This window comes from Entelurus aequoreus, linkage group LG10, assembly GCF_033978785.1.
Source record: "Entelurus aequoreus isolate RoL-2023_Sb linkage group LG10, RoL_Eaeq_v1.1, whole genome shotgun sequence".
Lineage (NCBI taxonomy): Eukaryota > Metazoa > Chordata > Actinopteri > Syngnathiformes > Syngnathidae > Entelurus > Entelurus aequoreus.
Window position 1 is genome coordinate 77,643,369 of NC_084740.1, and position 27,724 is coordinate 77,671,092.

The window sequence follows — 27,724 nt, forward strand, 5'->3', positions numbered from 1 at the left end:
AGACATATTTTCAGTAGACGCAGCATTGGCTGCTGTGACGCGAGAAATTGGGCCGCCATCTTGAAGTGGTGATTAGGATCCGGCGAGCAGCCTAAACTGACAGTTGACAGGTAGAAAACAAAGATGCTAAACTGACAGTTGACAGATAGAAAACAAAGATGCTAAACTGACAGTTGACAGGTAGAAAACAAAGATGCTAAACTGACAGTTGACAGGTAGAAAACAAAGATGCTAAACTGACAGTTGACAGGTAGAAAACAAAGATGCTAAACTGACAGTTGACAGGTAGAAAACAAAGATGCTAAACTGACAGTTGACAGGTAGAAAACAAAGATGCTAAACTGACAGTTGACAGGTAGAAAACAAAGATGCTAAACTGACAGTTGACAGGTAAAAAACAAAGATGCTAAACTGACAGTTGACAGGTAGAAAACAAAGATGCTAAACTGACAGTTGACAGCTAGAAAACAAAGATGCTAAACTGACAGTTGACAGGTAGAAAACAAAGATGCTAAACTGACAGTTGACAGCTAGAAAACAAAGATGCTAAACTGACAGTTGACAGGAAGAAAACAAAGATGCTAAACTGACAGTTGACAGCTAGAAAACAAAGATGCTAAACTGACAGTTGACAGGTAGAAAACAAAGATGCTAAACTGACAGTTGACAGATAGAAAACAAAGATGCTAAACTGACAGTTGACAGCCAGAAAACAAAGATGCTAAACTGACAGTTGACAGGAAGAAAACAAAGATGCTAAACTGACAGTTGACAGCTAGAAAACAAAGATGCTAAACTGACAGTTGACAGGTAGAAAACAAAGATGCTAAACTGACAGTTGACAGGTAGAAAACAAAGATGGTGTTCAGCGTTTTCCTGCTCAAATGAGCGGACTGTTGAAAATAGGAATCGGGGGGATTACTTTTCACAAGTAAGATTTAACTTTAACGTACTATTGGTTGTATTTTGTGAAAAGAATATTACCACAGAGTTGAGAAGGAGCAAAGATCTTCAATAGTACTGAAATCCTAGCCGCTAGCAAACAAGAGTATGACCATAATAGAATTGCTTATCAATGACATCAATTACATTTAAAAATGTCGTACTTGAATAACATAAAGTTGAAATAAATTATGAAGATACAGATTGTAAAAGCCAACAGGGGTAAAAGTTAGGACCACAGTCCAGATTGTGGACAAGTCTAAATTTAGTCTAGCCTTCCAACCCAATTTTTATGTAGGATATACGCATGTATATATAACCTAATCATATTGTTTCTTCAACCTACAAAATAGCTGACCGTTTTTTCCCCCTTCTCTGGGATTATATTCCCAGTTTTGGTCTCGGACGTCTGGTCACTTATAGCATATAAAAATATTCTATTACTGTTAAGCAAACTACGAATACTAAAACACGCCAAAACATTTGTACTTTATCATAGCTACACATATGAAAATCAGTGGTATTCAGTGAGGTAAAATGAATGAAATACGCTGACAGTTCATTGCTCCTGCCAAATGAATTGCACTGAGTGGAGCGGATCACCACTCCAAGATGGCGGCCCCGCGTCTCGTCAGCGCCAGTAGGCAGTAGCGCTCCATTCTGCGTCTACTTATAAGATGTCTATGCTTCCTCCTGTCCTGCCTGACAGTCAGCCATGCTCAGCCTCCTTCCAGTCTGTGGTCGTAACCTCCTGACACGCACCGCCGCTCACGCCTGGAATCAGAAGTTTTACTCTGCGCAGATGAGCAGCAAAAAAGTAGCCGTGGTTTTGGCGGGCTGCGGTGTCAACGATGGCAGCGAGATCCACGAAGCCTCCGCCATTTTGGTGCATTTGAGCCGAGGAAGTGCAAGTGTAGGTGAAAGTGACGTCGTTTGCCTTACAATTGTTATTCATCTTATTTTGCTCTCCAATTACCTTAGCTGATACGTGTTGTGAGGCCATGTTGTATTCACACAAGATCTAACGTTATTTATTTATTTTATTTTATTTTTTTGAATTTCAAAACCTTTTTTATAATATTCAACATTTACATACAATCAAAGAAATAGTAATAATCAAAACAAGTACAGAAACAGTACACAACAGCGCCAGGGGGTTGTAAACTCAATAAAGCAACTAGAGAAGAATGCAAAATACTAGAGATGTCCGATAATATCGGCCGATAAATGCTTTAAAATGTAATATCGGAAATTATTGGTACTGGTTTTTTTATTATCGGTATCGTTTTTTTTGTTTTTTTAATTAAATCAACATAAAAAACACAAGATACACTTACAATTAGTGCACCAAGCCAAAAAACCTCCCTCCTCCATTTACACTCATTCACACAAAAAGGTTGTTTCTTTCTGTTATTAATATTCTGCTTCCTACATTATATATCAATATATATCAATACAGTCTGCAAGGGATACAGTCCGTAAGCAACTAACCTTTAACACTTCATTTTACTCATTTTCATTAATTACTAGTTTCTAGCTAACTGTTTTTATATCGTTTTACTTTCTTTTTTATTCAAGAAAATGTTTTAAATGTATTTATCTTATTTTATTTTATAATTTTTGTTAAAAAGGACCTTGTCTTCACCATACCTGGTTGTCCAAATTAGGCATAATAATGTGTTAATTCCACCACTGTATATATCGGTATCGGTTGATATCGGCATCTGTAATTAAAGAGTTGGACAATATCGGAATATTGGATATCGGCAAAAAGCCATAATCGGACATCCCTACGAAATACATATATATGTGTAGAATAGAAAGTACTTTATTGATACCTGGGGGAAATTCAGCACCACAGTTCGCTCGCAATAGACAATAAACACTTAGGTATTTTTTACATGTGAATAATATAAATACAGTCTGTTATACAGCATTATTCATATGTGAATAACATAAATACAGTCTATTATACAGCATTATTCACAAGTGAATAACATAAATACAGTATTACACAGCATTATTCAAATGTGAATAATATAAATACATTATACATTTAAGTACAGTCAAAAAGGAACATATGCATTATACAGTCTGATGGCTGTCGGTATGAAGGACTTCCTGTGTCGTTCCGTGTTGCATTTTGGGAGTCTGAGCCTTCCACTGAACGTGCTCATTCTCTCCGCCCAGGTCCGAGTGTAGTGGGTGGGAGGTGTTGTCCATAATGTGAGTGTAGTGGGTGGGAGGTGTTGTCCATCATGTGAGTGTAGTGGGTGTGAGGTGTTGTCCATAATGTGAGTGTAGTGGGTGGGAGGTGTTGTCCATAATGTGAGTGTAGTGGGTGTGAGGTGTTGTCCATCATGTGAGTGTAGTGGGTGGGAGGTGTTGTCCATAATGTGAGTGTAGTGGGTGGGAGGTGTTGTCCATAATGTGAGTGTAGTGGGTGTGAGGTGTTGTCCATAATGTGAGTGTAGTGGGTGGGAGGTGTTGTCCATAATGTGAGTGTAGTGGGTGGGAGGTGTTGTCCATAATGTGAGTGTAGTGGGTGTGAGGTGTTGTCCATCATGTGAGTGTAGTGGGTGGGAGGTGTTGTCCATAATGTGAGTGTAGTGGGTGTGAGGTGTTGTCCATAATGTGAGTGTAGTGGGTGTGAGGTGTTGTCCATAATGTGAGTGTAGTGGGTGTGAGGTGTTGTCCATAATGTGAGTGTAGTGGGTGTGAGGTGTTGTCCATCATGTGAGTGTAGTGGGTGGGAGGTGTTGTCCATCATGTGAGTGTAGTGGGTGGGAGGTGTTGTCCATAATGTGAGTGTAGTGGGTGGGAGGTGTTGTCCATAATGTGAGTGTAGTGGGTGTGAGGTGTTGTCCATAATGTGAGTGTAGTGGGTGTGAGGTGTTGTCCATAATGTGAGTGTAGTGGGTGGGAGGTGTTGTCCATCATGTGAGTGTAGTGGGTGGGAGGTGTTGTCCATAATGTGAGTGTAGTGGGTGGGAGGTGTTGTCCATAATGTGAGTGTAGTGGGTGTGAGGTGTTGTCCATAATGTGAGTGTAGTGGGTGGGAGGTGTTGTCCATAATGTGAGTGTAGTGGGTGGGAGGTGTTGTCCATAATGTGAGTGTAGTGGGTGGGAGGTGTTGTCCATAATGTGAGTGTAGTGGGTGTGAGGTGTTGTCCATAATGTGAGTGTAGTGGGTGGGAGGTGTTGTCCATAATGTGAGTGTAGTGGGTGGGAGGTGTTGTCCATAATGTGAGTGTAGTGGGTGGGAGGTGTTGTCCATAATGTGAGTGTAGTGGGTGGGAGGTGTTGTCCATAATGTGAGTGTAGTGGGTGTGAGGTGTTGTCCATAATGTGAGTGTAGTGGGTGGGAGGTGTTGTCCATAATGTGAGTGTAGTGGGTGTGAGGTGTTGTCCATCATGTGAGTGTAGTGGGTGGGAGGTGTTGTCCATAATGTGAGTGTAGTGGGTGTGAGGTGTTGTCCATAATGTGAGTGTAGTGGGTGTGAGGTGTTGTCCATAATGTGAGTGTAGTGGGTGTGAGGTGTTGTCCATAATGTGAGTGTAGTGGGTGTGAGGTGTTGTCCATCATGTGAGTGTAGTGGGTGGGAGGTGTTGTCCATCATGTGAGTGTAGTGGGTGGGAGGTGTTGTCCATAATGTGAGTGTAGTGGGTGGGAGGTGTTGTCCATAATGTGAGTGTAGTGGGTGTGAGGTGTTGTCCATAATGTGAGTGTAGTGGGTGTGAGGTGTTGTCCATAATGTGAGTGTAGTGGGTGGGAGGTGTTGTCCATCATGTGAGTGTAGTGGGTGGGAGGTGTTGTCCATAATGTGAGTGTAGTGGGTGGGAGGTGTTGTCCATAATGTGAGTGTAGTGGGTGTGAGGTGTTGTCCATAATGTGAGTGTAGTGGGTGGGAGGTGTTGTCCATCATGTGAGTGTAGTGGGTGGGAGGTGTTGTCCATCATGTGAGTGTAGTGGGTGGGAGGTGTTGTCCATCATGTGAGTGTAGTGGGTGGGAGGTGTTGTCCATAATGTGAGTGTAGTGGGTGGGAGGTGTTGTCCATAATGTGAGTGTAGTGGGTGGGAGGTGTTGTCCATAATGTGAGTGTAGTGGGTGTGAGGTGTTGTCCATAATGTGAGTGTAGTGGGTGGGAGGTGTTGTCCATCATGTGAGTGTAGTGGGTGGGAGGTGTTGTCCATAATGTGAGTGTAGTGGGTGTGAGGTGTTGTCCATAATGTGAGTGTAGTGGGTGGGAGGTGTTGTCCATCATGTGAGTGTAGTGGGTGGGAGGTGTTGTCCATAATGTGAGTGTAGTGGGTGTGAGGTGTTGTCCATCATGTGAGTGTAGTGGGTGGGAGGTGTTGTCAATCATGTGAGTGTAGTGGGTGGGAGGTGTTGTCCATAATGTGAGTGTAGTGGGTGTGAGGTGTTGTCCATAATGTGAGTGTAGTGGGTGGGAGGTGTTGTCCATCATGTGAGTGTAGTGGGTGTGAGGTGTTGTCCATAATGTGAGTGTAGTGGGTGGGAGGTGTTGTCCATAATGTGAGTGTAGTGGGTGGGAGGTGTTGTCCATAATGTGAGTGTAGTGGGTGTGAGGTGTTGTCCATAATGTGAGTGTAGTGGGTGTGAGGTGTTGTCCATAATGTGAGTGTAGTGGGTGTGAGGTGTTGTCCATAATGTGAGTGTAGTGGGTGGGAGGTGTTGTCCATAATGTGAGTGTAGTGGGTGTGAGGTGTTGTCCATAGTGTGAGTGTAGTGGGTGGGAGGTGTTGTCCATAATGTGAGTGTAGTGGGTGTGAGGTGTTGTGCATAATGTGAGTGTAGTGGGTGTGAGGTGTTGTCCATAATGTGAGTGTAGTGGGTGTGAGGTGTTGTCCATAATGTGAGTGTAGTGGGTGTGAGGTGTTGTCCATAATGTGAGTGTAGTGGGTGGGAGGTGTTGTCCATCATGTGAGTGTAGTGGGTGGGAGGTGTTGTCCATTATGTGAGTGTAGTGGGTGTGAGGTGTTGTCCATCATGTGAGTGTAGTGGGTGGGAGGTGTTGTCCATAATGTGAGTGTAGTGGGTGTGAGGTGTTGTCCATCATGTGAGTGTAGTGGGTGGGAGGTGTTGTCCATAATGTGAGTGTAGTGGGTGGGAGGTGTTGTCCATAATGTGAGTGTAGTGGGTGGGAGGTGTTGTCCATCATGTGAGTGTAGTGGGTGGGAGGTGTTGTCCATAATGTGAGTGTAGTGGGTGTGAGGTGTTGTCCATCATGTGAGTGTAGTGGGTGGGAGGTGTTGTCCATAATGTGAGTGTAGTGGGTGGGAGGTGTTGTCCATCATGTGAGTGTAGTGGGTGGGAGGTGTTGTCCATAATGTGAGTGTAGTGGGTGTGAGGTGTTGTCCATCATGTGAGTGTAGTGGGTGGGAGGTGTTGTCCATAATGTGAGTGTAGTGGGTGTGAGGTGTTGTCCATCATGTGAGTGTAGTGGGTGGGAGGTGTTGTCCATAATGTGAGTGTAGTGGGTGTGAGGTGTTGTCCATCATGTGAGTGTAGTGGGTGGGAGGTGTTGTCCATCATGTGAGTGTAGTGGGTGGGAGGTGTTGTCCATCATGTGAGTGTAGTGGGTGTGAGGTGTTGTCCATCATGTGAGTGTAGTGGGTGGGAGGTGTTGTCCATAATGTGAGTGTAGTGGGTGTGAGGTGTTGTCCATCATGTGAGTGTAGTGGGTGGGAGGTGTTGTCCATAATGTGAGTGTAGTGGGTGGGAGGTGTTGTCCATCATGTGAGTGTAGTGGGTGTGAGGTGTTGTCCATCATGTGAGTGTAGTGGGTGGGAGGTGTTGTCCATAATGTGAGTGTAGTGGGTGTGAGGTGTTGTCCATCATGTGAGTGTAGTGGGTGGGAGGTGTTGTCCATAATGTGAGTGTAGTGGGTGTGAGGTGTTGTCCATAATGGCTAGGAGCTTTGCTAGACTTCTCCTCTCTGACACCACCGCCAGAGAGTCTCTAGCTCCACTCCCACCACGTTACTGGCCTTCCTTACCAGCTTGTCCGGCCTGTTTGCGTCCCTCGCTCTCAGTCCGCTGCCCCAGCAGGCCACGGCGTACAAGAAGGCGCCCGCCACCACCGACTCGTAGAACATAAAGCCATCGGCTCACACAAGTTCCGTAAATAATCCAAATTTGGAGCGCAGCATCATAGTTTTCACAGCTTTTTGGTTCTTAGAGGTAGAAAGCGTTTTAAAGTACATTTCTAATAGTTTTTTAAAGGCACAACAAACAGGTCTGGTATTGAGAAACTTACATTTATGAATATAAAACTTAGCCAATATTATAATGAGGTTGCTAACATTATTTTTTATTATTATTGTTGAGCAAGTCATTTTGACCACTGCTCATCCTTGGTGTAGGTGAAGATGTTCGCCCCCAACATGGAGCAGATGCACGTGGTGGACCACCTGAAAGGTGAGCCCTCCCAGGAGAAGAGAAACGTGCTGGTGGAGAGCGCCAGGCTGGCCCGTGGGGACATCCAGGACCTTTCCAAACTCAGCGTCAAAGACCACGACGCCATCATCTTCCCAGGTGACTGAGGCCCCTTCTACACTAAGCCGGATAAAGTTATCCAGGGTAAATCCCACATAACCTTATCCTTGTCCACACACACACAACGCCGTTGTTTAAGACCCTCAGCCGGCGCAACGCAACCTAATACGCATGCGCTGAAAATGCACACGTCATAGTCACCTCCAGTGTTGCTTTGTGTGCAAGTTCTTAAATGTAACTTATCTGAACAATATCCAGTGTTGTGCTATTTCAATGAACTGTAATCCAGTGTGCTGTGGGGCTCTATTGTAGTCAATCATACCTGAGACATCACACATTAATCACATCTTTATTGGACATGTGGAAGTACATGATGTGATAAAGAACATTTTACGTCTATCAATCTAGGGATGTAGATATCTGGTCAGGACACTCCTCACTCTTTTGCCTTCACCTTCATTGTCCATTCCTTTTTGGTGACGTTATATACTCTGGACCTAGACGTTGAGTCCGCGACATACACTACAGTTCAAAAGTTTGGGGTCACCCAAACAATTTTGTGGAATAGCCTTAATTTCTAAGAACAAGAATAGACTGTCGAGTTTCAGATGAAAGTTCTCTTTTTCTGGCCATTTTCAGCGTTTAATTGACCCCACAAATGTGATGCTCCATAAACTCAATCTGCTCAAAGGAAGGTCAGTTTTGTAGCTTCTGTAACGAGCTAAAGTGTTTTCAGATGTGTGAACATGATTGCACAAGGGTTTTCTAATCATCAATTAGCCTTCTGAGCCAATGAGCAAACACATTGTACCATTAGAACACTGGAGTGATAGTTGCTGGAAATGGGCCTCTATACACCTATGTAGATATTGCACCAAAAAGCAGACATTTGCAGCTAGAATAGTCATTTACCACATTAGCAATGTATAGAGTGTATTTCTTTCAAGTTAAGACTAGTTTAAAGTTATCTTCATTGAAAAGTACAGTGCTTTTCCTTCAAAAATAAGGACATTTCAATGTGACCCCAAACTTTTGAACGGAAGTGTACATGGCGGACAATAACTGATACAGTCTGCTTTGCCAGTCCAAAAGCATTCGATGTTTTCCGTAGTCTTCCCTCGACGGCCAGGTAATACAAAGCACGCGCTACCTTTTTTATCACATCCACGGGAGCCCACATTCTCGTTGTCTCTCCTTCGACAAATGGGCACAGTTTTTCGGTAAGTAGAATCCCAGCTGACCTGGACATTGGAAAGTTCTCTTGTCGTCTGAGAAGTGTTGTATCCCAAATAGCTGCAATGGCTTTCTCCTAAGGTATTCATGAGTTATTTCCACAAGCGTCTGTACAGACGGAAGGAGAAACACGGGCATGTCTGGATGACTCGCCTCCATATTTCCAGTGGTTAGCTCCAAGTTACGAAACCGCTTTATTATGAAGCTGGCTGTGGCGCGTTCTTTCTGAAGTCACTTCCTCTCCAAACTCAGTTTTTAAACGATCAATGAGTCCTTACAAAGCTAAGAGTCGGAGATTCAAGAAATACACGGCGCACTTACCCGTGTAAAAAATTGTCCAAGAAGGGGGACCTTAAATGATAGTTTAGTGTGGGTGAAACGGGGCTTAGGCTAAATAATTATTTGTTTACTTAGTGTAGACATAGCCTAAGTAAAGTTTCAATCTAAAATACTCAACAGCAGGTACTAATAGATAAAAAAATAATTGGTTTTGCACAATAGGTCGAAACAAAACGGCAGATATGTCTCCTAATAGATGCCATTCTGGGCTCCTTATACACACACAATAATAATAATACACGTTTTGTATGTTGAAGCACAGACGTTTGACTTTGTAGCCCAAATGTTCCGACAATCCATTAAGTGGTGCGGCTTTATAGCTTACCAAAGTCGTACTAAAACATTTTGACAGTTGACAGTTCGATATTCTCAATAAAACATCAACGTTTTGGGCTTACATGCTAATCTGTACTTGCTAGCATCATTTATAGAACATTTATTGCAGTCCACATGTATCCTATGTGTGACTGCCATCTACTGGTCACACTTATCCTTACACCATGTACCAAATAAAATAGCTTCGAGGTCGGTAAGCACCACCAGAATAAATACGTACATTAGGCGCACTGTCGATTTATGAGAAAATGAAAAGATTTGCCTTATAGTCAGAAAGGCAAACTTGGGGGTATGTTTAGGGTTTTAAACTAGGGTTGGGTTTTCGAGTTTGGGTTCCAACAAACATTACTATTGCAAGTCAGGGTTACTAGGCTTACAAACTGGGTCAGGGTTTCAAATTTGGGTTAGAGTTTTATATTAGGGTTTAAGGTGTCAAACGAGAGGTTATGGTGTCTACTATCATGTTGTCTATATTTAGGTGAGAGAAATGACCTGATTTATTACTGATGTACGGACCAACGGCTAAAACAACAGTTAAACCATGACCCTAAAATATGGAAGTTTACTGTTCAGATTAGCATTTGCAGTTTGGGTTTCGAGTCCTTTTTCATTTTTTAGATACACTTGTTTGAGAAAACTGCTTTTAACTGGTCACCTGATATTTTCCCAGGCGGTTTCGGGGCAGCCAAGAACCTCTGCACGTGGGCGGTAAAGGGCAAGGACTGCTCCGTGAACGCTGAGGTCAAAGCCGTGCTGGAAGCGTTCCGCGGCGAGGGCAAACCCATCGGCCTCTGCTGCATCTCGCCCGTCTTGGCCGCCAAAGTGTTCCCCGGTTGTGAGGTCACCGTTGGCCTGGAGAACCACGACAAGTCCGTAGAATCTCTTGGGGTCGACTTTAACCAAGCACGTGACTAAAACCTGACTCCAGCCGCTGTTCTCTGGCCTTTAGGTACCCCAACACCACGGAGACGGCCGCTGCCATCAACCAGCTGGGCTGCAAGCACGTGAGCGCAGCTGTAGGCCAGAGTCACGTGGACCAGAAGAACAAGCTGGTCACCACCTGTGCCTTCATGTGCGACGCGCCCATCCATGAAGTTTTTGACGGAATCGGTTCCATGGTGCAGGGTGTGCTAAAGCTAGCTTAGTGGATTCTACCCAAGTAACAGCATGCTGGTGTTTTAGCTAGCTTCACTACAAATGCTAAATAAGTAGTTTCCAAGTACAATAAAATAGCACTTCTTTGGTATAGTTTTTGTTCTTTAGAATGGATTGTATATCTGCAAAATTGAATGACGCAGGTGACATATTGATATTTTTGTGGCTACTTTATTGTATTCAATTGTTTGAATGAAGCTAAATTATTCAACAAAAAAGTTTTTGTCTCTTGTTAAAATTATACATAGATGATGTTTTACACATCATCTTCAAGCCGCTTTCTGACAGTCGCTTCCGGATGCGCCGTTTTGTGGGCGGTTTTATTTACGTGCCTCCACTTGGACAGCGTCTTCTCCCCGTCATCTTTGTTGTAGCGGTGTAGCGTGCAAGGACGGGAGTGGAAGAAGTGTCAAAAGATGGCGCTAACTGTTTTAATGACATTCACACTTTACTTCAATCAATAACGGAGCAGCATCTCCTCATCCGGAAACAACAACACAGGAAATGTGTCCCGTGAAAAACTGTCCGACCGGAACTCTCTAATAACTAAAGTTCCTTGGGTGAATAATGTAAACTCACTACACCGGTATGTTTTAGTGCTTTCATGGCAGATATAAGTAAGAACTTTACACTACTTGGGGCGGCATGGCGTAGTGGGTTGAGCGCCCGTGTCAGAAACCTGAGGGTTGCAGGTTCGCTCCCCGCCTCTTACCATGCCGTTGTGTCCTTGGGCAGGACACTTCACCCTTGCCCCCGGTGCCGCTCACACCGGTGAATGAATGTTGAATGAATGATAGGTGGTGGTCGGAGGGGCCGTAGGCGCAAATTGGCAGCCACGCTTCCGTCAGTCTACCCCAGGGCAGCTGTGGCTATGAAAGTAGCTTACCACCACCACGTGTGAATGAATGATGGGTTTTTAACATGTAAAGCGACTTTGGGTACTTAGAAAAGCGCTATATAAATCCCAGGTATTATTACTTTATATTAGAAACGGAGGATGAATTATTATTAAACCAGGCATGTGATTTTTCCATCTAAAGTCGGAATTCCGTCTTTTTTAATCTCGGGGGGGGGGAAAAAAATTATCTCCCGTTTTTCCGTTTTTTTTCCGACCCTAAATCAAGATTCGAGACGTAGTTTATATTACGCCGTAGTTGATTGGTCGATATGTTCCTTGTGACCAATCAGGACATCTGTTATGAATGATGACGTTAATAACGTCATCATTCATAATGGTTACTACGGCCATTTTCCATATGTAAACAATGTCGGTTCTCGAGAGAAAGGAAGCTTTACGAGTAAAAGAAATTGATAAACATGTCAAAAATAAGTTTGGATGGGACTGAATGGAAAGGGAAATCACTGATACTGTTGGGAAGAAGGAAGTTACGACTTTGTTCGGTAATTTTATTCGGAAAATCGATGGTCCCGGAAAGGTTTTGTGCACGTGGTGTCATGATAATATTGACTATGGATCACGAGGTTTCAAGGCTTTGGAAGTACATGCGAAACGCCAAAAACATATGAAACAACTTGAAGCAAGGAAAGCAAACTTTTCACTAGCTGGTACTTTTGGATGTCAACCAAAAGTGAGCAAACCTTACGGACTTCATCCTTTGTTTACATCGACAAGTGCCGTAGACATGGAGAGGAAAGATCCACCCACTTCAGTTGCAGACAGGGTTGTTAATAATGAGGTAAGCTAAAAAATATTTGCTTGCGAAATACGCATGTTTGTTTTAAATATTAACCAATTATTGCTTAGCGAAATATAAATGGGTTTTTCTAAAAATAAAAAGCCAAGTGAAAATATATTATGAAATTACAGAAATTCAAAGAGTCGCATTATTGATTCCAGTTAACAATTTATTTGAAATAAATTTGCATATAATACTATTTTGTAATATTAAGTTCTTATGTCGTCTGTTGAAACTATTGTCAGTGGTGTAACAATCTTGAAGGTAAATATTTTCACACTTGTTTCATGCAATATGTCAGTGTCCTCACATTATTATTTACTATTTTCAAATATGAGTAAACAATACTAAACATGTTTAATTATTTTCATAAATGTATATCCTATTTTGGCGAAAAGAATGAAATGTTTACATTACATTACATTACATGAACTGAAGTAATGTGGTAATACTGTAAATAAAGTGTAGATAATAACACTGATCAATGTGACACGTGTGGATGTGAAATGAACACAAGATGTAAATATTAGTGACTAAATACTGTTGGGACTGAACCATATACAGTGATTCATTGGGATAATTGGGTTATGTATGTTCTATTAATGATGTTTTCATGTCTTTAAACACTAAAATATTTTCTTCAAATGGTGCTGTCTTTGTTAATGTTAGCATGTTAAATTGGTGAAAAACCAGGAGCTTCCCCCAGACCCCCGGAAGTTTTTTCAGTCTTTTTCATTGTGGTCAAATCACATGCCTGTTAAACTGTTCAACAATTTGTTGACAAAGTGGTGACCCTCGCCCCATCCTTGTTTGTGAATGACTGAGCATTTCATGGAATCTACTTTTATACCCAATCATGGCACCCACCTGTTCCCAATTAGCCTGTTCACCTGTGGGATGTTCCAAATAAGTGTTTGATGAGCATTCCTCAACTTTATCAGTATTTATTGCCACCTTTCCCAACTTATTTGTCACGTGTTGCTGCCATCAAATTCTAAAGTTAATGATTATTTGCAAAAAAAAAAAAAGTTTATCAGTTTGAACATCAAATATGTTGTCTTTGTAGCATATTCAACTGAATATGGCTTGAAAATGATTTGCAAATCATCGTATTCTGTTTATATTTACATCTAACACAATTTCCCAACTCATATGGAAACAGGGTTTGTAATTAAAAGGAATGTTTTGACGATAGAATGGTTGAAGTGGGTTGAAATGTGGTAGGAGTAGTCGCCAGAAAAAAGGGTGGAAATAGGGCTTTGGAAAACCAGGAATTCTGGAAAATCCTGGAATTTTTTTGAACTTGGAAAAAAGGGTACTTTGAATTTCCAGAACGGTAAAGGTGGAATGGTTTGAATCGGTTGAAAAATGTGGAAATGGTGGAAGTTTGAAAAATGGCCAATTCATTTTGAATGGGAAAAATGTCTCGGAAAACTGGGAATTGTAGGAATTTTGGGAATTTGTCAAGGGAAAGCCCGCGATTACCGAATAGGCTGAACAGTATGAAGTTGGAACGGTTTGAATCGGGTGAAAAATGTGGAGAATAAGAATAATAAAAAAGATATGTGAAAATGGATTAATATTTTCCCTTTAAGTTCATTCAGATTTTAAATAAATCGTCTCAACATAAATGCACCAAGATACATATAAAATACATTTAACCCCAGAAACATCATAGATTAATGCAGCAGAAAACCCAATATGCAAATACATAAATACCTAACCAATTAACCACCTATTTTTGATACATACTTAAAATCCATACCCAATATAAATATATTGATAATTGTGTGAATGACACAATTATCTAAGACAAATGACTTCATGTGCGAGAGTTCTCGCGATATTACAAAAGCAAAGGGAAAACTTAAAGCCTACTAAATCCCGCCCTAAATTCTGGAATGTTTCATTTGTTGGAGGAGGTTGTGTGGATTTGAATGCTTGAAAAGTGACTCTAATAGCGTTTAAAGGATTATTGCATTTATTTATTAAATATTAATTCTGTTTTAAATGAGTTTTAGGTTTGTAACACGTCTAATATAATCTACATTTCTGTTGTTGTATTTATTAGAGATACGGACTCCCCCTCGCTGAGGTTAAATACTAAGTTCCGTGTGCCGACGCGGAAGCGAAAGCCAGCAAAGCCAAGCTGTCAAAATCTGTCTCTTCTCGCCGCAAACCTAACTTCAATTGTTTAGAAAATGAGCTATCCGCGTTGGCTGCCTCTGGAGTCTAACCCCGAAGTAAGTGTCGACGGTCTTTTATGGTCTTTAGTCGAGTTACAGCTGGAGAAGAAGTGACGGCATGTGCGGGCTAGCTTAGGTGACGCTAGCAATGAAGCAGAAGCTAAACGTTGTTGTTGCTTTAATAACACAAACAAATGTCAACTAATACTTGTCATTGTCTTTTGTCGTTTCAGGTCATGACGAAAGTAAGTGTGGTTGCGAAGGCGCTTGTTTGTTGAGAAACAAACAAAAAACATGTCAATATTCTCAGTAATGCTACGTAGTAACGTCCAAACTTTCCAAACACACAATATGTCCCTAAATCAGACCAACACGATTAAACTGATACAATTTGACAAAGTACACTGCGAGATCAAAAGAAAAGGGCTGCAAATGCCATCTAATACACACAAACACCCCAAAACAAATAAGGGCTGAGCGATATGGCCTTTTTTTAATATCTCGATATTTTAAGGCCATGTCGCAATACACAATATATATCTCCATATTTTGCCTTAGCCTTGAATTAACTCATATAATCACAGCAGTATGATGATTCTATGTGTCTACATTCAAACATTCTTCTTCATACTGCATTAATATATGCTCCTTTTAAACGTCCATGTAGAGAGGGAAATCACAACTAAAAGTGTATTTATTAAACAGTTATTAAGCAGTGGCACAAACATTCATGTCATTTCCAAAACAGAAAGTGCAAGATTGTCAGAGACATTTGAAAACAAGCTATAAGTGCACTTTTGTGCATGTCACTAAGATGACATATCAAAACAACACTAAATTAAAGTGCACGTTTTGTACAGAACACCACTACAATAGTTTAAAACAAATAAAGTGCACTTTTGTGCATGATGTCACACAAGATATTTCAATAAGTGCCACATAAAAATGAGCTGCATATCAAATAGTATATGTCCTACGGTGTTGATGTGGAAATAGTTGCTTCGGCATTTAGTTGGTGTGGCACCGAACGGAGATGTTGACATGTAAAGACATATTCCCGCTTGAAGCCAAACCACCGTCAGACGATGGACCCCCTGCTGTCTTTCTTGGGAATTAATTATTCCTCCATTTGTTACCAGATTCGCACCTTCTTTCTCTCGTATTACCACTCAAACCACACCGTTAGCTGTTAGCATCACAGCTAACGTTACCATGTCGCTACCTGTCTGCTCCGCGGGAGCGTGTGACGTTGCTCACGTGACAGTATGTGACGTATGTAAGAAGGTGCGCGTGTTTTTAAGTCTCTGTGAGAAGGAGAGACAGGAAAGAGTGAGAAACGCATGCAGTTTAAAGCCCCGCAGCTAAAAGCAACTGCGTGAGAACGTATACTCCAATATCACCATATAGTCATTTTCTATATCGCACAGAGACAAACCCGCGATATATCCAGTATATCCATATATCGAACAGCCCTAAAACAAATGCATGAATGCAATTCTGCAACTTCCATCCATTTTCTACCGTTTGTCCCTTTCGGGGTTGCGGGGGGTGCTGGAGCCTATCTCAGCTGCATTCGGGCGGAAGGCGGGGTACACCCTGGACAAGTCGCCACCTCATCACAGGGCCAACACAGATAGACAGACAACATTCACACTCACACACTAGGGACCATTTAGTGTTGCCTAGCAAACTATCCCCAGGTGCATGTCTTTGGAGGTGGGAGGGGCTTATACCCAGGTGCATGCCTTTGGAGGTGGGAGGAAGCCGGAGTTCCTGGAGGGAACCCGCGCAGTCACAGGGAGAACATGCAAACTCCACACAGAAAGATCCCGAGCCCGGGATTGAACTCGGGTCCTTCGTATTGTGAGTCACATGCACTAACTTCATGGAACAAAACTGACAACAAAGAAAATTGTTGCATTTTATTTTGCCTCTTGAGACAACTTTCTTCTGGCATTCCCGCTCATGACTTCATACCAGCCACAAGGGCGCGTGTGACCATGGGGAACATGCTTTGTGTCATCCATCCATTTTCTACCGCTTGTCCCTTTTGGGGTCGCGGGGCGTGCTGTGTCCTATCACACTTCAAACCCCGCTTCAATAAGCTGTGCCCTACAAAACGTGCCCATTGTAGCCATTAATCTTATTCATTAATTTATTTTAATCGATTTACTTTTTATTTAGTTGGTTTTATTTGGATTTACTTTTCGGGTTTGTTATTTATTATTTCATTTGGCATTTATAGACATAGACAAACTTTAATGATCCACAAAGGAAATCGTTCCACACAGTAGCTCAGTTACAAAGGATGGAAAGTATAAGAATGGAAAGGATAATCCAATCCAATCCACTTTATTTATATAGCACATTTAAAAAACACAAGTGTTTCCAAAGTGCTGCACAACAATATTAAAAACAATATTCAAATATCCTTAGCTCCACCAATTACTGAATAAAAACAAAAAAATAATCAATATAAAAACAATATAAAAACAATATAACAATAAATATGATTAAAAACGATTTTAAAGGGTAAAACCAATTAAAACAGTAAATAGAAATCAAAATTATAATGCGGGTATCAAGTAGACTAAAAATGTACCGTAGTAGCAATTAAAAAATAAAAGTTAAAGTAGCAATGATTGTCACACACACACTAGGTGTGATGACATTTGTCCTCTGCATTTGACCCATCCCCTATATAACATATATGTAATATTTACATATATAATACAGTATATAATATATACTGATATATTTTATTGTCATGGCATTTTTAAGTTTTAGCATTTTCATGGTGCCTTTGTTATATATTTAGTTTTTGTTTGTGGATCATTTCTGTGTTTGGAGCGTTTGCATGTTGCCGCATTCTGTTGGCTACAGTAGCTGTGTAGTTCCTGTGTAGTAAAAGTGTATCATTGTGTGCCTAGTTTGTCAATTCTTTGGGTATGAAGCTCAGTTGGCAGTTTGGAGATGTTTATGGCTTGGATCCAGAGCTTCTCAGCATGGTGCCTCGACCTGTGTGTGCTGTGCTGCTCCTCTTCCCCGTCACAGAGAAGGTGCTCATTAATTACACAGATAAAACATTCAGTCCCTGTGAAAGGCACATTACAGCCTTTGCACTATCTAAATTCTGCATTTTTGCGTGCACCTTCATGTTTCTTAAAGGCTTTTTGTCTCCAAATGTGAACCAGTATGAAGCCTACAAACAAGAGGAAGAAGACCGTCTGAAAAAGCAACCGCAAGAAGTCTCTCCAAACATCTTCTTCATGAGGCAAACCATCAGCAATGCTTGCGGAACAATAGGATTGATCCACGCTGTGGCCAACAACCTTGCACACCTGCAATTTGGTGCGTTCTTATTACAAAGTCATTAATTACGAGGTTGTGAATAGAGGTGGGGGAAATAATCCATTTTTAGATGCATCGCGATTCAAACATGGACAATTATAAAATCGATGATTTACCTTCAATAATCAATAATCGATTTATTTATTGTAAATGAAGTAATGCGGACAGTTCTAAAATTTAACTGACTGCAGCGAGACACTTCACCAAGAGATTCCATCAGCTTCTTTTATCAGAGGGCACAAAGTTTTGCACAAATTCCCATTATTTTAATAATTGTGATGGGAATTAATTTCAATGTTTCTTATTACAAATGCACTGTTTTTAAATGTTAAGATAAATGCTTTTTGAGTGAAATGAAAATAAATGTACACCTGCATCAATATACATAAGTTAAAGATGCATCAAAAATCGATGTTTAATCCTGAATCGTAATCGAATCGTTGTGTATATAAAAAGCTACATTGCATTTTGTCAGTAATATTGCTTGGATTTAAATGACATCACATCCTTATTAAATATGTGTGGTGGTCAAGTCAGCGTATGTATGGGTACTAGGCACCATTTAGCCTTTCTCGAAGAAAATGCCACATGCTTGCGTTGTTTTCAGCTGTACGAGATACAAATCCCGAAAAGAATAAAAGTTCCTTCAGAGTTCCTCGAAAGGTAATCAAGAAAGGCGGAAGAGTGTAAAATTTTCGTAAAATGACGACGAGAAAAATGACACGCACTCCACTGTGAGAATGCACGAGTTTGCAGTGATCACTTCGTTAAAGGTTTGTCTGATATACTTTTAACGTTCAGTATTTCCCATTTAAGTATTATTTTTATTTCTTCGAACACACTTTTGCTGCCAGTGTTTTGTAGAACACCAACTCGGCGAGTCTAAATAAAATAAATCAAATGTAAGAAAAACCTAGAAGAGTTAAGCTTTTACCAAAGGCAGCAATCATAAATGAAGCTTTCAGTACATGCACCGCGTTGACATATATAGTTATATTTTGATAAAGACGGGAACAACACGGGTACTCGTAAACGGCGCGTGCAACAAACATGGCTGTAGACATGTATTTGAATCGTGAGCAAAAGCCATGCTTATTTATCCGGTATAATCTTGATACCAACGTACTTGACCCAGCCACACACAAAGAAGTTGTAGACCTCCATGCTTTTCCAATTTTCCTCTGTTTTGTTGTGAAGTGAATTATATTTATATAGCGCTTTTCTCCAGAGACTCAAAGCGCTTTACATAGTGAAACCCAATATGTACATCTTTAAGCAACATTTAAACCAGTGTGGGCGGCACTTGGAGCATGTGGGTAAAAGTTCTTGCCCAAGGACAAAACGGCAGAGACTAGGATGGCGTTAGCCACACCGCCCCCGTGTAGAATGACGTCTGGAGCACAAGATAGTTTGATATGTCTGACATCTCCACCGACGCATAATCCTTCATATTATTCAGCTAATCTTGTTTTGATAAAGCATAGGGACAGAATCCATTGCATAGTTAGATGTTTTGCTCGTATCTGCTTTTCGCAGGAAGATCTAGGCCCCTTGCGTACGCAGAGACTTTGCTTGCTGCACAACAGCAATCTTGGCTTGGTTGACCACCACTGTTTTTCACTTCCGGGAAGAAGTCATGTAATGGAATACAAGCACTTGAGAAAATATTTCTCGAGGTGTCTATAAAGGTCAACTTTAAAGATGCCATGCCTGCGTTCCAGGCTGTTAACAAGGAAACCAATGACTGCGGGATAGTCGAACTGTAGGCACTTTGACAAGTTCATGCAACATCTGGCAATCACATCATACACCGTCCGGCAATCGGATTCTACACCGTCCGGCAATCGGATCATACAACAGAACTTTGTCTTTAAATTCCTCTGGAGACTTCAGCTTTCCATATGCCATGGGCCGTACTTATCAAGCTTCTTAGAGTGCCATTTTACACTTAAGTCCTGAGAATTTGCGAAATTTAGTCCTACTCTCAAACTTAAGAATAAAAGTTTTTTATCAACGTTCTTAAGTCTAAGAATCACTCCTACTCTCCACGATATTTAAGAGACCTTCAGAGGTGTCTTAAGTGGTTAGGAGTTGCCAGCAGGGGATGGCACTGAGGCGAGAGAGACGTGGCCGAACGTTCAGGGAGCGGAACGATGTCCTGGATTTGTTTGATGACGAGCAGCTGATCAAACGGTATCGTTTAGACAGAGCGGGTATTATTTTTGTCACAGATTTAATACTTTTCGATTCCTTGTTGATTTCTGCATGTGTCTGCAGTGGGCTAGTATATATAGAGCCACCCACACCAGTTTCAAATTAGTTGCCTAATTAATGAATTGGAAAGAAAATGTTATGACAGTAGCGTATGTGTGTGGCCGTGAGGTGAGTGACGTCAGTGAGTGTGTGGGCGAGAGAAGAGAGGGAGCGGTAGCGTGAGTGCCGGCGGGGACTAGTTTGTTTTGTATTATTTTGTAGTTTATTGTCAAAATATACACTCCCATTGTCCACTTAAATATTTCCAAGATATTTCTTTATTCTTAGCCAAGGGATTCCCTTCCGTGATTGGTCATTTCTATGGACACAGAAATGACGTCACCTAAAATTGCGTTTACGGCACATAGTAATGTCGTAATTCAGCTCTGAGTGTGACACTTAAGATTCAGTCCTACACTTCGCTGAAAGTGTAAGTAAGACGCTTGATAACTAACTTTTAAGTGCAGCTTTCAGCGAAGAATTTATTTACTCTTAAGTCAACTCTTCGCAGACTTCTTAGGAGTCATTCTAAGAAGCTTGATAAGTACGGCCCCATGTCTACTGTGAAGTGTGTTGTGGGAAATATGTCTACCACGACACACGACTGCCTTCAACACCTTCATCTGTTTCTTTTTCTTGAGGCGTCTATTTTACTGTATTGGTGTTCATTTTTTGCCCAATCTGATTTTTTTCCCTTTTTTTTCTTCTTCTTTTTAGAATCTGGCTCTCCTCTTAAGAAGTTTGTGGAGCTCACCTGTAAAATGAATCCAGAAGAACGAGGTGCTTTCCTGGAGAAAGATGAGGTGTGCTCATGAAGCCCAAACAAACTGGTATTAGCATTAGCATTCAGCTAACACATTTTTATTTTATGTTCCCTGCTCAGAGTATTCGTATCACACATGAGTCCAGCGCACAGGAGGGACAGACTGAGGTGTGTGTGTGTTTTTCATGACTTGATTTGATCAAAATGTAATTATTTTTAACTTTATGGTCTTTTGCAGGCGCCAAGTTTAGACGATAAAGTCAACCTTCACTTTATAGCTTTTGTGAACGTCGGAGGACAATTGTACGAGCTAGGTGAGCTAACTGTTGCTTTGCAATGGGCTGTTTTTATTTCCCTGTTGTGTACAGTGGAGCCTCCAAACAAATAAGTGGAGTTCGAACCGGGTGATATTGAGTGCACTTGGCTTTTTTTCTTTGGCTTTTGGAAGAAAGACTTGTGAGGAAAAAGAAGAAGAATGATCACCTTTTGAAGTAGGCAATAAGACTCAAGTGCAAGGGTGTCCAAACTTTTTTCACCAAAGGCTGCATGGTCAAAAGTCAAATCAAGCAAGGGCCATTCTGACATGTTTGGTTTTTGGGGGAGAAAAAGAAATGCAAAAACCGGACGTTACATACTGAATATTTAAAACAAGACGTCTGTGTTAAGTATCAACATTTCAGCTTTTTTTCATTACATTACATCTTTTTGCTCTTTTTGTTTTACATTTTTGTTCTTTATTTGTTTGAATTGATTTCTGCGATATACTGTAACTAAGCTAAAATAACTCAACAAAAGCAAAAACTACTATTTGCTCTTATTTTCTGAGTTTATAAACAATAAGTATGACAAACGAGTTTGTGATTTAAAAAAAAAAAGTCTTATCACTGTATTATCGACCATATACTGACACTATACTTATCGTTATTGTTAGAGATGTCTGATAATGGCTTTTTTGCCGATATTCTGATATTGTCCAACTCTTTAATTACCGATTCCGATATCAACCGATACCGATATATACAGTCGTGGAAATAACACATTATTATGCCTACCGGTAATTTTGTTGTGATGCCCCGCTGGATGCATTAAACAATGTAACAAGGTTTTCCAAAATAAATCAACTCAAGTTATGGAAAAAAATATTTATTATTGAAGTCACAAAGTGCATTCTTTTTTTTAACATGCCTCAAAACAGCAGCTTGGCATTTGGGACATGCTCTCCCTGAGAGAGCATGAGGAGGTTGAGGTGGGGGGGGGGCAGATGTGTATATTGTAGCGTCCCAAAAGAGTTAGTGCTGCAAGGGGTTCTGGGTATTTGTTCTGTTGTGTTATGGTGCGGATGTTCTCCCGAAATGTGTTTGTCATTCTTGTTTGGTGTGGGTTCACATTGTGGCGCATATTTGTAACTGTTAAAGTTGTTTATACGGCCACCCTCAGTGTGACCTGTATGGCTGTTGACCAAGTAATGCTTTGCATTCACTTGTGTGTGTGAAAAGCTGTAGATATTATGTGACTGGGCCGGCACGCAAAGGCAGTGCCTTTAAGGTTTATTGGCGCTCTGTACTTCTCCCTACGGCCGTGCACACAGCGGCCTTTTAAAAAGTCATAAACTTTTATTTTTGAAACCGATACTGATCATTGCCGATATTACATTTTAAAGCATTTATCGGCCTAGTTATTGTCAATATTAGTATCTATCCACCCACCCTTGTTTACCTTGTTCACCACTAACCCTAAAAGTTCTAGCGTAGCGGTTAGCTATGCTTTTTTGTATTCTTCTATGGTGGGTGCGTAGTGTAACATGGTTATCTGTTCCTCGTCTTCTCGTCCTCCCGTGATAATAATACTTGTAAGGAGGGACATTAACCGCTAGCGAGGACACTGTATTGTGTTGAGGATGCAGTCGTTCAATGTCAAATGTGGCGGACACAGCTGGAATGTGTCATCAACATTCATTATCACGATATGACGACGGTATTAAAAGCTCCCTCGTTGGACAAATTTATATTATTTATAATGAACTTCTTTTTACATTTGTGTAACAGTTAAACATGCGAAAAAGTGAAATGAACCATTACATCCCTAAAGATAAATTGCTTTTATGAATTCAGACTGAAAAGATTGCCTGAACTGTTGTTTTTTCTATAATGGGAGCATTTTGACCCTGGAATGGATATTTCTATTAGACCCAGATAAATGTTTTAAGCCAACGTTGTCCAAAATGCGGCCAGGAGCTATTTGTGGCCCACAACTTGTTTTATTATTGGTGTGCCGCATATTCTCCAGGTGAAATTAATCCCGACCCACATTAGAACATTACAAGAAACAAAGGAGAAATACTACGAAGGAAATGGCCCAAAACCACCAAAAATGGTATTTGCAAACCAAACGTGTGCCTTTTATGTATGGATCTTTTTTGTAACCTGTGTACCGGATTTCCTGTCACTCGGAGTCTGTTGCCAGGTATTTGTCACCCTGACAGGGGCGCTACTGAGCTGGGTTTGTTCAAATGTGAACATTTTTGTAACATAACGATGGTGTTCAAATGAAGAAGTTCCACTGCTGACTTTGCATTTTCCCTAAATAATGTTTACTTCTCACTCAGATGGGCGGAAACCTTTCCCTATTCGTCACGGAAAAACATCGGAGGGTACTCTCTTAGAGGTAAGGATGTAAAACATGTTGCAAAAAAAAGAGGTTCAACTGACCTTTTCTTTTCTTCAATGCAGGATGCTGTGGAGGTTTGTAAGACTTTCATGGCTCGCGACCCGCAGGAAATCCATTTCACCATCATCGCCCTCTCCAAAGATTAGTAGCAAGTCGAGCCGTGAGCGGAGAAAACTCTTTACTGCCAAACATTCTCAAGTGCTGACTTTATCTTGCGTCATAGTTCTGATTTGGAGCGAGCTAACAAACATTTCTAAATTGAAACACATAATTTCCACTAATTTTACTCCTCGGAGTTGGATGAGATTGCAGGTGAATCACAGAAGCGCTAGCTCAGTCATTGCACTAAAACTGTTTACGTAGCATGTTTGCGTTTCAGCGAGGGGGAGAAATTGAGCATAGTTTTCACAGCGCGGCGGCAAGAAAGCGGTTTGTGGTCATTCGGACAAAATGAAGCACTTATTAATTAAAGCATGTCTCATCCTCTACTTCCTGTACGTGAGGCCAAGGCAAGACTGTATGTCCTTGTAAAAGGTGCCTACATTTTTTGTAATAATATAAAAAAAAACCACTTGTCAATTAAATACTAAATGTGACATCGACTTGTGTTGACATCTGTTTTTCAATGAGCATTCCTGGTCATGTCATTTAAGCTAAATTGCATGCTAATTGTTACAGGTAGGAATCTTTGGGCCCAATTCGATTTCCAACTCTTGAGGTGGCGATTCGATTTAGAATTGATTCTCAATATGTCTCAATAGAGACATAGTCCCCCCAACGTGAAATGAAATACTTATTAAATGCAGTACTAAAAAAAAAAAAGTAAGCCAAATATTGATAAAAGCAACAGTATCAATAATAATTAATTCTAATAGTTGTTTTTAATCCAAAAAATAATTATTTAAAATAAAAATAGCTTTGCAAAGGTTTTTTTTTATTTTTTATTTTTAATTGATTCTCAAATTTTATAAATTTATTTTCAATCAAAATAAATAAAAATTGTGTTTTGGGTATAAATCGATTTTTTTGGAGCACCCCTATTAATTGTGTACATGAAGAGCTTTCAGAGTCTATCGCACACAATTGTTTTTAAAATGCCAAGTCTTATTTATTCAGAGAAGTGAAATTTACACAAAATCAGTGTTTTTAAAAGTACATTTTTGTGTCAAAAAAATTACTTCCGCCAGCAAAATGTATTGAACGCTGGCTTGGGTCACAGGTACTCGCATAGCCGGACAGGGAGACGATAAAGAGCGCCGAAACAAGCTGGCTAATTAACTAACCATCTAACTAGTTTACCTGCTGTTTCCTCCATTTGCTCTCCGAGTCATAACGACCCACATTGCTGCTAAATCATATTTGGATGATTACAATCCGAACAACGTTAGTTCCAAACCAGGCGTAGTTGTAGAGTATTTATTAGTAGCCAGCGAGACGGTATGTTTTTGACCTGAGTCATGTGACGGATTTTAAACACACCGGAAGTATATTACACCAGGGGGCCAAATGGGAAACGTTTTCTGAGTTCTTTGCATGCATGTTATAGATTTTTAAATTACATTTTAAATGATAATGTTAGTAAATGATCTACTAAAAAAAACTAAAAATTGTGTGGTACTGCATGGGACATGGAGGTGTCGAAAAGACAGTCACAAGAGGTCAGTAGATGAGAATAATGAAGGTCAAATATAGTGTTTTCTTTTGGGGTTTGCATGGCAGCACTTGGTGCTAGTAGAAATGTTTTAGTTTTCTCTCAATTTTTCATTTTTTCCCCTCAAAGGGTGCTCACATCCCTGATATATTAGTGTGCACCAGAAATACATACACAAAAAGATAAAATGACACCTTTCCGTGGGGCTTTTTGTTTTCCGTATACCCGCGGTGGTCAAGAAATCAACAAAAAATTGCAGAAAAGACAACTTTTCTGAGGCGTCAATTTTGGATTTTTTTTTTTTCAGGTCACTAAATCTGAAACCGCCAACTCAACGGTTAGTTCTTAAAAATGGTAGGAACAAAGGCAACGTACAAGAAAAACTCAACAAACCTTTCTTGGTAAAGGGAGTGGAGGGATAACGAAAGTAACTTTTTATTCTCCTAAAGCACAATATAATAAACTATAGTATCTTATTGTTGAGAGAGAGAGAGAAAAAAATCATGCATCTCCAGAAATTTGAGTAGTTACTGTTTTCATCCCAGAAACAATAACAATTCTTCTAAAAAGGAAAAAAAAGACTAGTTAGACTTGAAAGCTTGTAAAATATAGTCACTTTTTCCCCTTCCAAAACAATGTATTAAACTATTATTTTCCAGTAAAAAGTATGTACCTCCCGACTTATCCCAAAAAATTTAATACATTTAGTAAGCTGGATAAATATTTTATTTTTTACTAAACACAATGTGTACAATGAAAAGCATGTATCCCAAAAAGTTATGGTTATTTTTTTATTTAAAAAAAAGTAGGTCTAACTATTCATTAAAAACAAGGTGGATGTTTTATTTAACGAGTATATTACATATTTTGGCCACAGTGACATTGCACACAGTTTGAACAGTAACACTTTTTGAATGTAGGAAAAAAAACACTACTTTAATGAAGTGATTATTTGGCGTACCACTGGTGGCAGAGTTGTGTATAGAGTATGACTAACTCTTGTTTCATACCATCTAAATGATCGGTCCCAAAGCACTCGGGTGACTACAGGGTGCCATGTTTGCTACCAGCTTTGAGCTGGCCACAGCTGGAGCTACGCATACACTGCACTTCCTTATTCGGCATCACTTTTAAAGAGGTTTTATTGCCATGTAAACATGCATATCCATACACAGTTGACATACTGTATTTTTGTCTTTTTGGTATTATGTTTTATTGATCGTCATGATTACAAACATACAAGCTTAACAGTCAATTCATAATGGATACTTCATGACAAATTGTACATATACACTGCCGTTCAAAAGTTTGGGGTCACCCAAACAATTTTGTGTTCGAGCCTTCATTTCTAAGAACAAGAATAGACTGTCGAGTTTCAGATGAAAGTTCTCTTTTTCTGGCCATTTTGAGCGTTTAATTGACCCCACAAATGTGATGCTCCAGAAACTCAATCTGCTCAAAGCAAGGTCAGTTTTGTAGCTTCTGTAACGAGCTAAAGTGTTTTCAGATGTGTGAACATGATTGCACAAGGCTTTTCTAATCATCAATTAGCCTTCTGAGCCAATGAGCAAACACATTGTACCATTAGAACACTGGAGTGATAGTTTCTGGAAATGGGCCTCTATACACCTATGTAGATATTGCACCAAAAAGCAGACATTTACAGCTAGAATAGTCATTTACCACATTAGCAATGTATAGAGTGTATTTCTTTCAAGTTAAGACTAGTTTAAAGTTATCTTCATTGAAAAGTACAGTGCTTTTCCTTCAAAAATAAGGACATTTCCATGTGACCCCAAACTTTTGAACGCTAGTGTATATATTTATTTATTTATTATATAAATAACCCAGGTTTCTGTGGTTTATCCGTTATACAGTGCTCAATAACGGGGTAGAACGGAATATACGTTAGCCTCACTATTTTTTCCTGACCTATTTCATCCCTACAAGCCTGTTTTGCAGGGAAACTTGAGAGACCGGCTTGTAGGGATGAAATAGCCTTTGAGTTTTTTCCTGACCTAAAGTGTGTGTGTATGTGTATATATATATACATGTATATGCAACTGCGGTGACACAATTTTATATATATTTATATATATATATACACATACATAATTGTGTCACCACAGTTGCATTTATATATATATATATATATATATATATATATACACATACATAATTGTCACCACAGTTGCATACTAAACACAAAAGTCACAATTTCTCCGTAATTGTTGGTCCTAAGCTATGAGCGTTTTTGGCAAAATGAGGGTAATACTAATTTTTTGGGTCGTTCTGTGTATTTGTTTATTTCTTCAAAATTATATTTAGACGACATAAAAGCACATGTTTTATTGTAAGCTTATGAGCTGCAGTATGTTTAAACTTCGATTTAAATGTATTGTTGATCATTTGGTTGTCAGGAAAATGCAGGACAGCAATGCATGCTTCCGGGTACAAGTCTCGCATGCTTCCGGGTACAAGTCTCACACGTCATTGGTAGCAAACATGGCGCCTGTTGTTTAGTTGGCCATACTCGCTTTATACACGACTCTTGACTAGTGGTACTCATACCACAGTTTGAGAATATCTGTATTAAACTATCATGTTTTCCAGTAAATACCATGTACCTCC

The 27,724-nt window shown here is 40.2% G+C and overlaps 2 protein-coding genes across 3 annotated transcripts; both read left to right on the forward strand.

Annotated features, from left to right (window-relative positions):
• The first annotated feature begins 1,619 nt into the window (after positions 1–1,619).
• LOC133659074 (glutamine amidotransferase-like class 1 domain-containing protein 3, mitochondrial) lies at positions 1,620–11,148 on the forward strand. The gene is made up of 4 exons (XM_062061787.1): positions 1,620–1,855; positions 7,330–7,501; positions 10,041–10,239; positions 10,320–11,148. The coding sequence occupies exons 1-4, from the start codon at positions 1,658–1,660 to the stop codon at positions 10,513–10,515; spliced, it is 765 nt and encodes a 254-aa protein (XP_061917771.1). The 5' UTR covers positions 1,620–1,657; the 3' UTR covers positions 10,516–11,148.
• A 2,984-nt stretch (positions 11,149–14,132) lies between these two features.
• On the forward strand, positions 14,133–24,046 carry uchl3 (ubiquitin carboxyl-terminal esterase L3 (ubiquitin thiolesterase)). Of its 2 annotated transcripts, XM_062061788.1 has the most exons (9): positions 14,133–14,465; positions 14,642–14,653; positions 17,339–17,467; positions 17,603–17,759; positions 20,730–20,815; positions 20,896–20,943; positions 21,014–21,089; positions 23,381–23,439; positions 23,505–24,046. In XM_062061788.1, the coding sequence occupies exons 1-9, from the start codon at positions 14,424–14,426 to the stop codon at positions 23,586–23,588; spliced, it is 693 nt and encodes a 230-aa protein (XP_061917772.1). In that variant the 5' UTR covers positions 14,133–14,423; the 3' UTR covers positions 23,589–24,046. The 2 variants fall into 2 exon arrangements, with proteins under 2 accessions (XP_061917772.1, XP_061917773.1); XM_062061789.1 differs by lacking the exon at positions 14,642–14,653.
• Positions 24,047–27,724: the final 3,678 nt, after the last annotated feature.

Bases quoted from the DNA above. Each gene is read 5' to 3' on its own strand.
- LOC133659074 (XM_062061787.1), top strand. From the start codon at position 1,658: ATGCTCAGCCTCCTTCCAGTCTGTGGTCGTAACCTCCTGACACGCACC. The intron at 7,502-10,040 runs GTGACTGAGGCC...ATATTTTCCCAG, and splicing joins CGACGCCATCATCTTCCCAG to GCGGTTTCGGGGCAGCCAAG. The intron at 10,240-10,319 runs GTCCGTAGAATC...TCTGGCCTTTAG, and splicing joins GGCCTGGAGAACCACGACAA to GTACCCCAACACCACGGAGA.
- uchl3 (XM_062061788.1), top strand. From the start codon at position 14,424: ATGAGCTATCCGCGTTGGCTGCCTCTGGAGTCTAACCCCGAA. The intron at 17,468-17,602 runs GTGCTCATTAAT...AATGTGAACCAG, and splicing joins TCTTCCCCGTCACAGAGAAG to TATGAAGCCTACAAACAAGA. The intron at 21,090-23,380 runs GTGAGCTAACTG...CTTCTCACTCAG, and splicing joins AGGACAATTGTACGAGCTAG to ATGGGCGGAAACCTTTCCCT.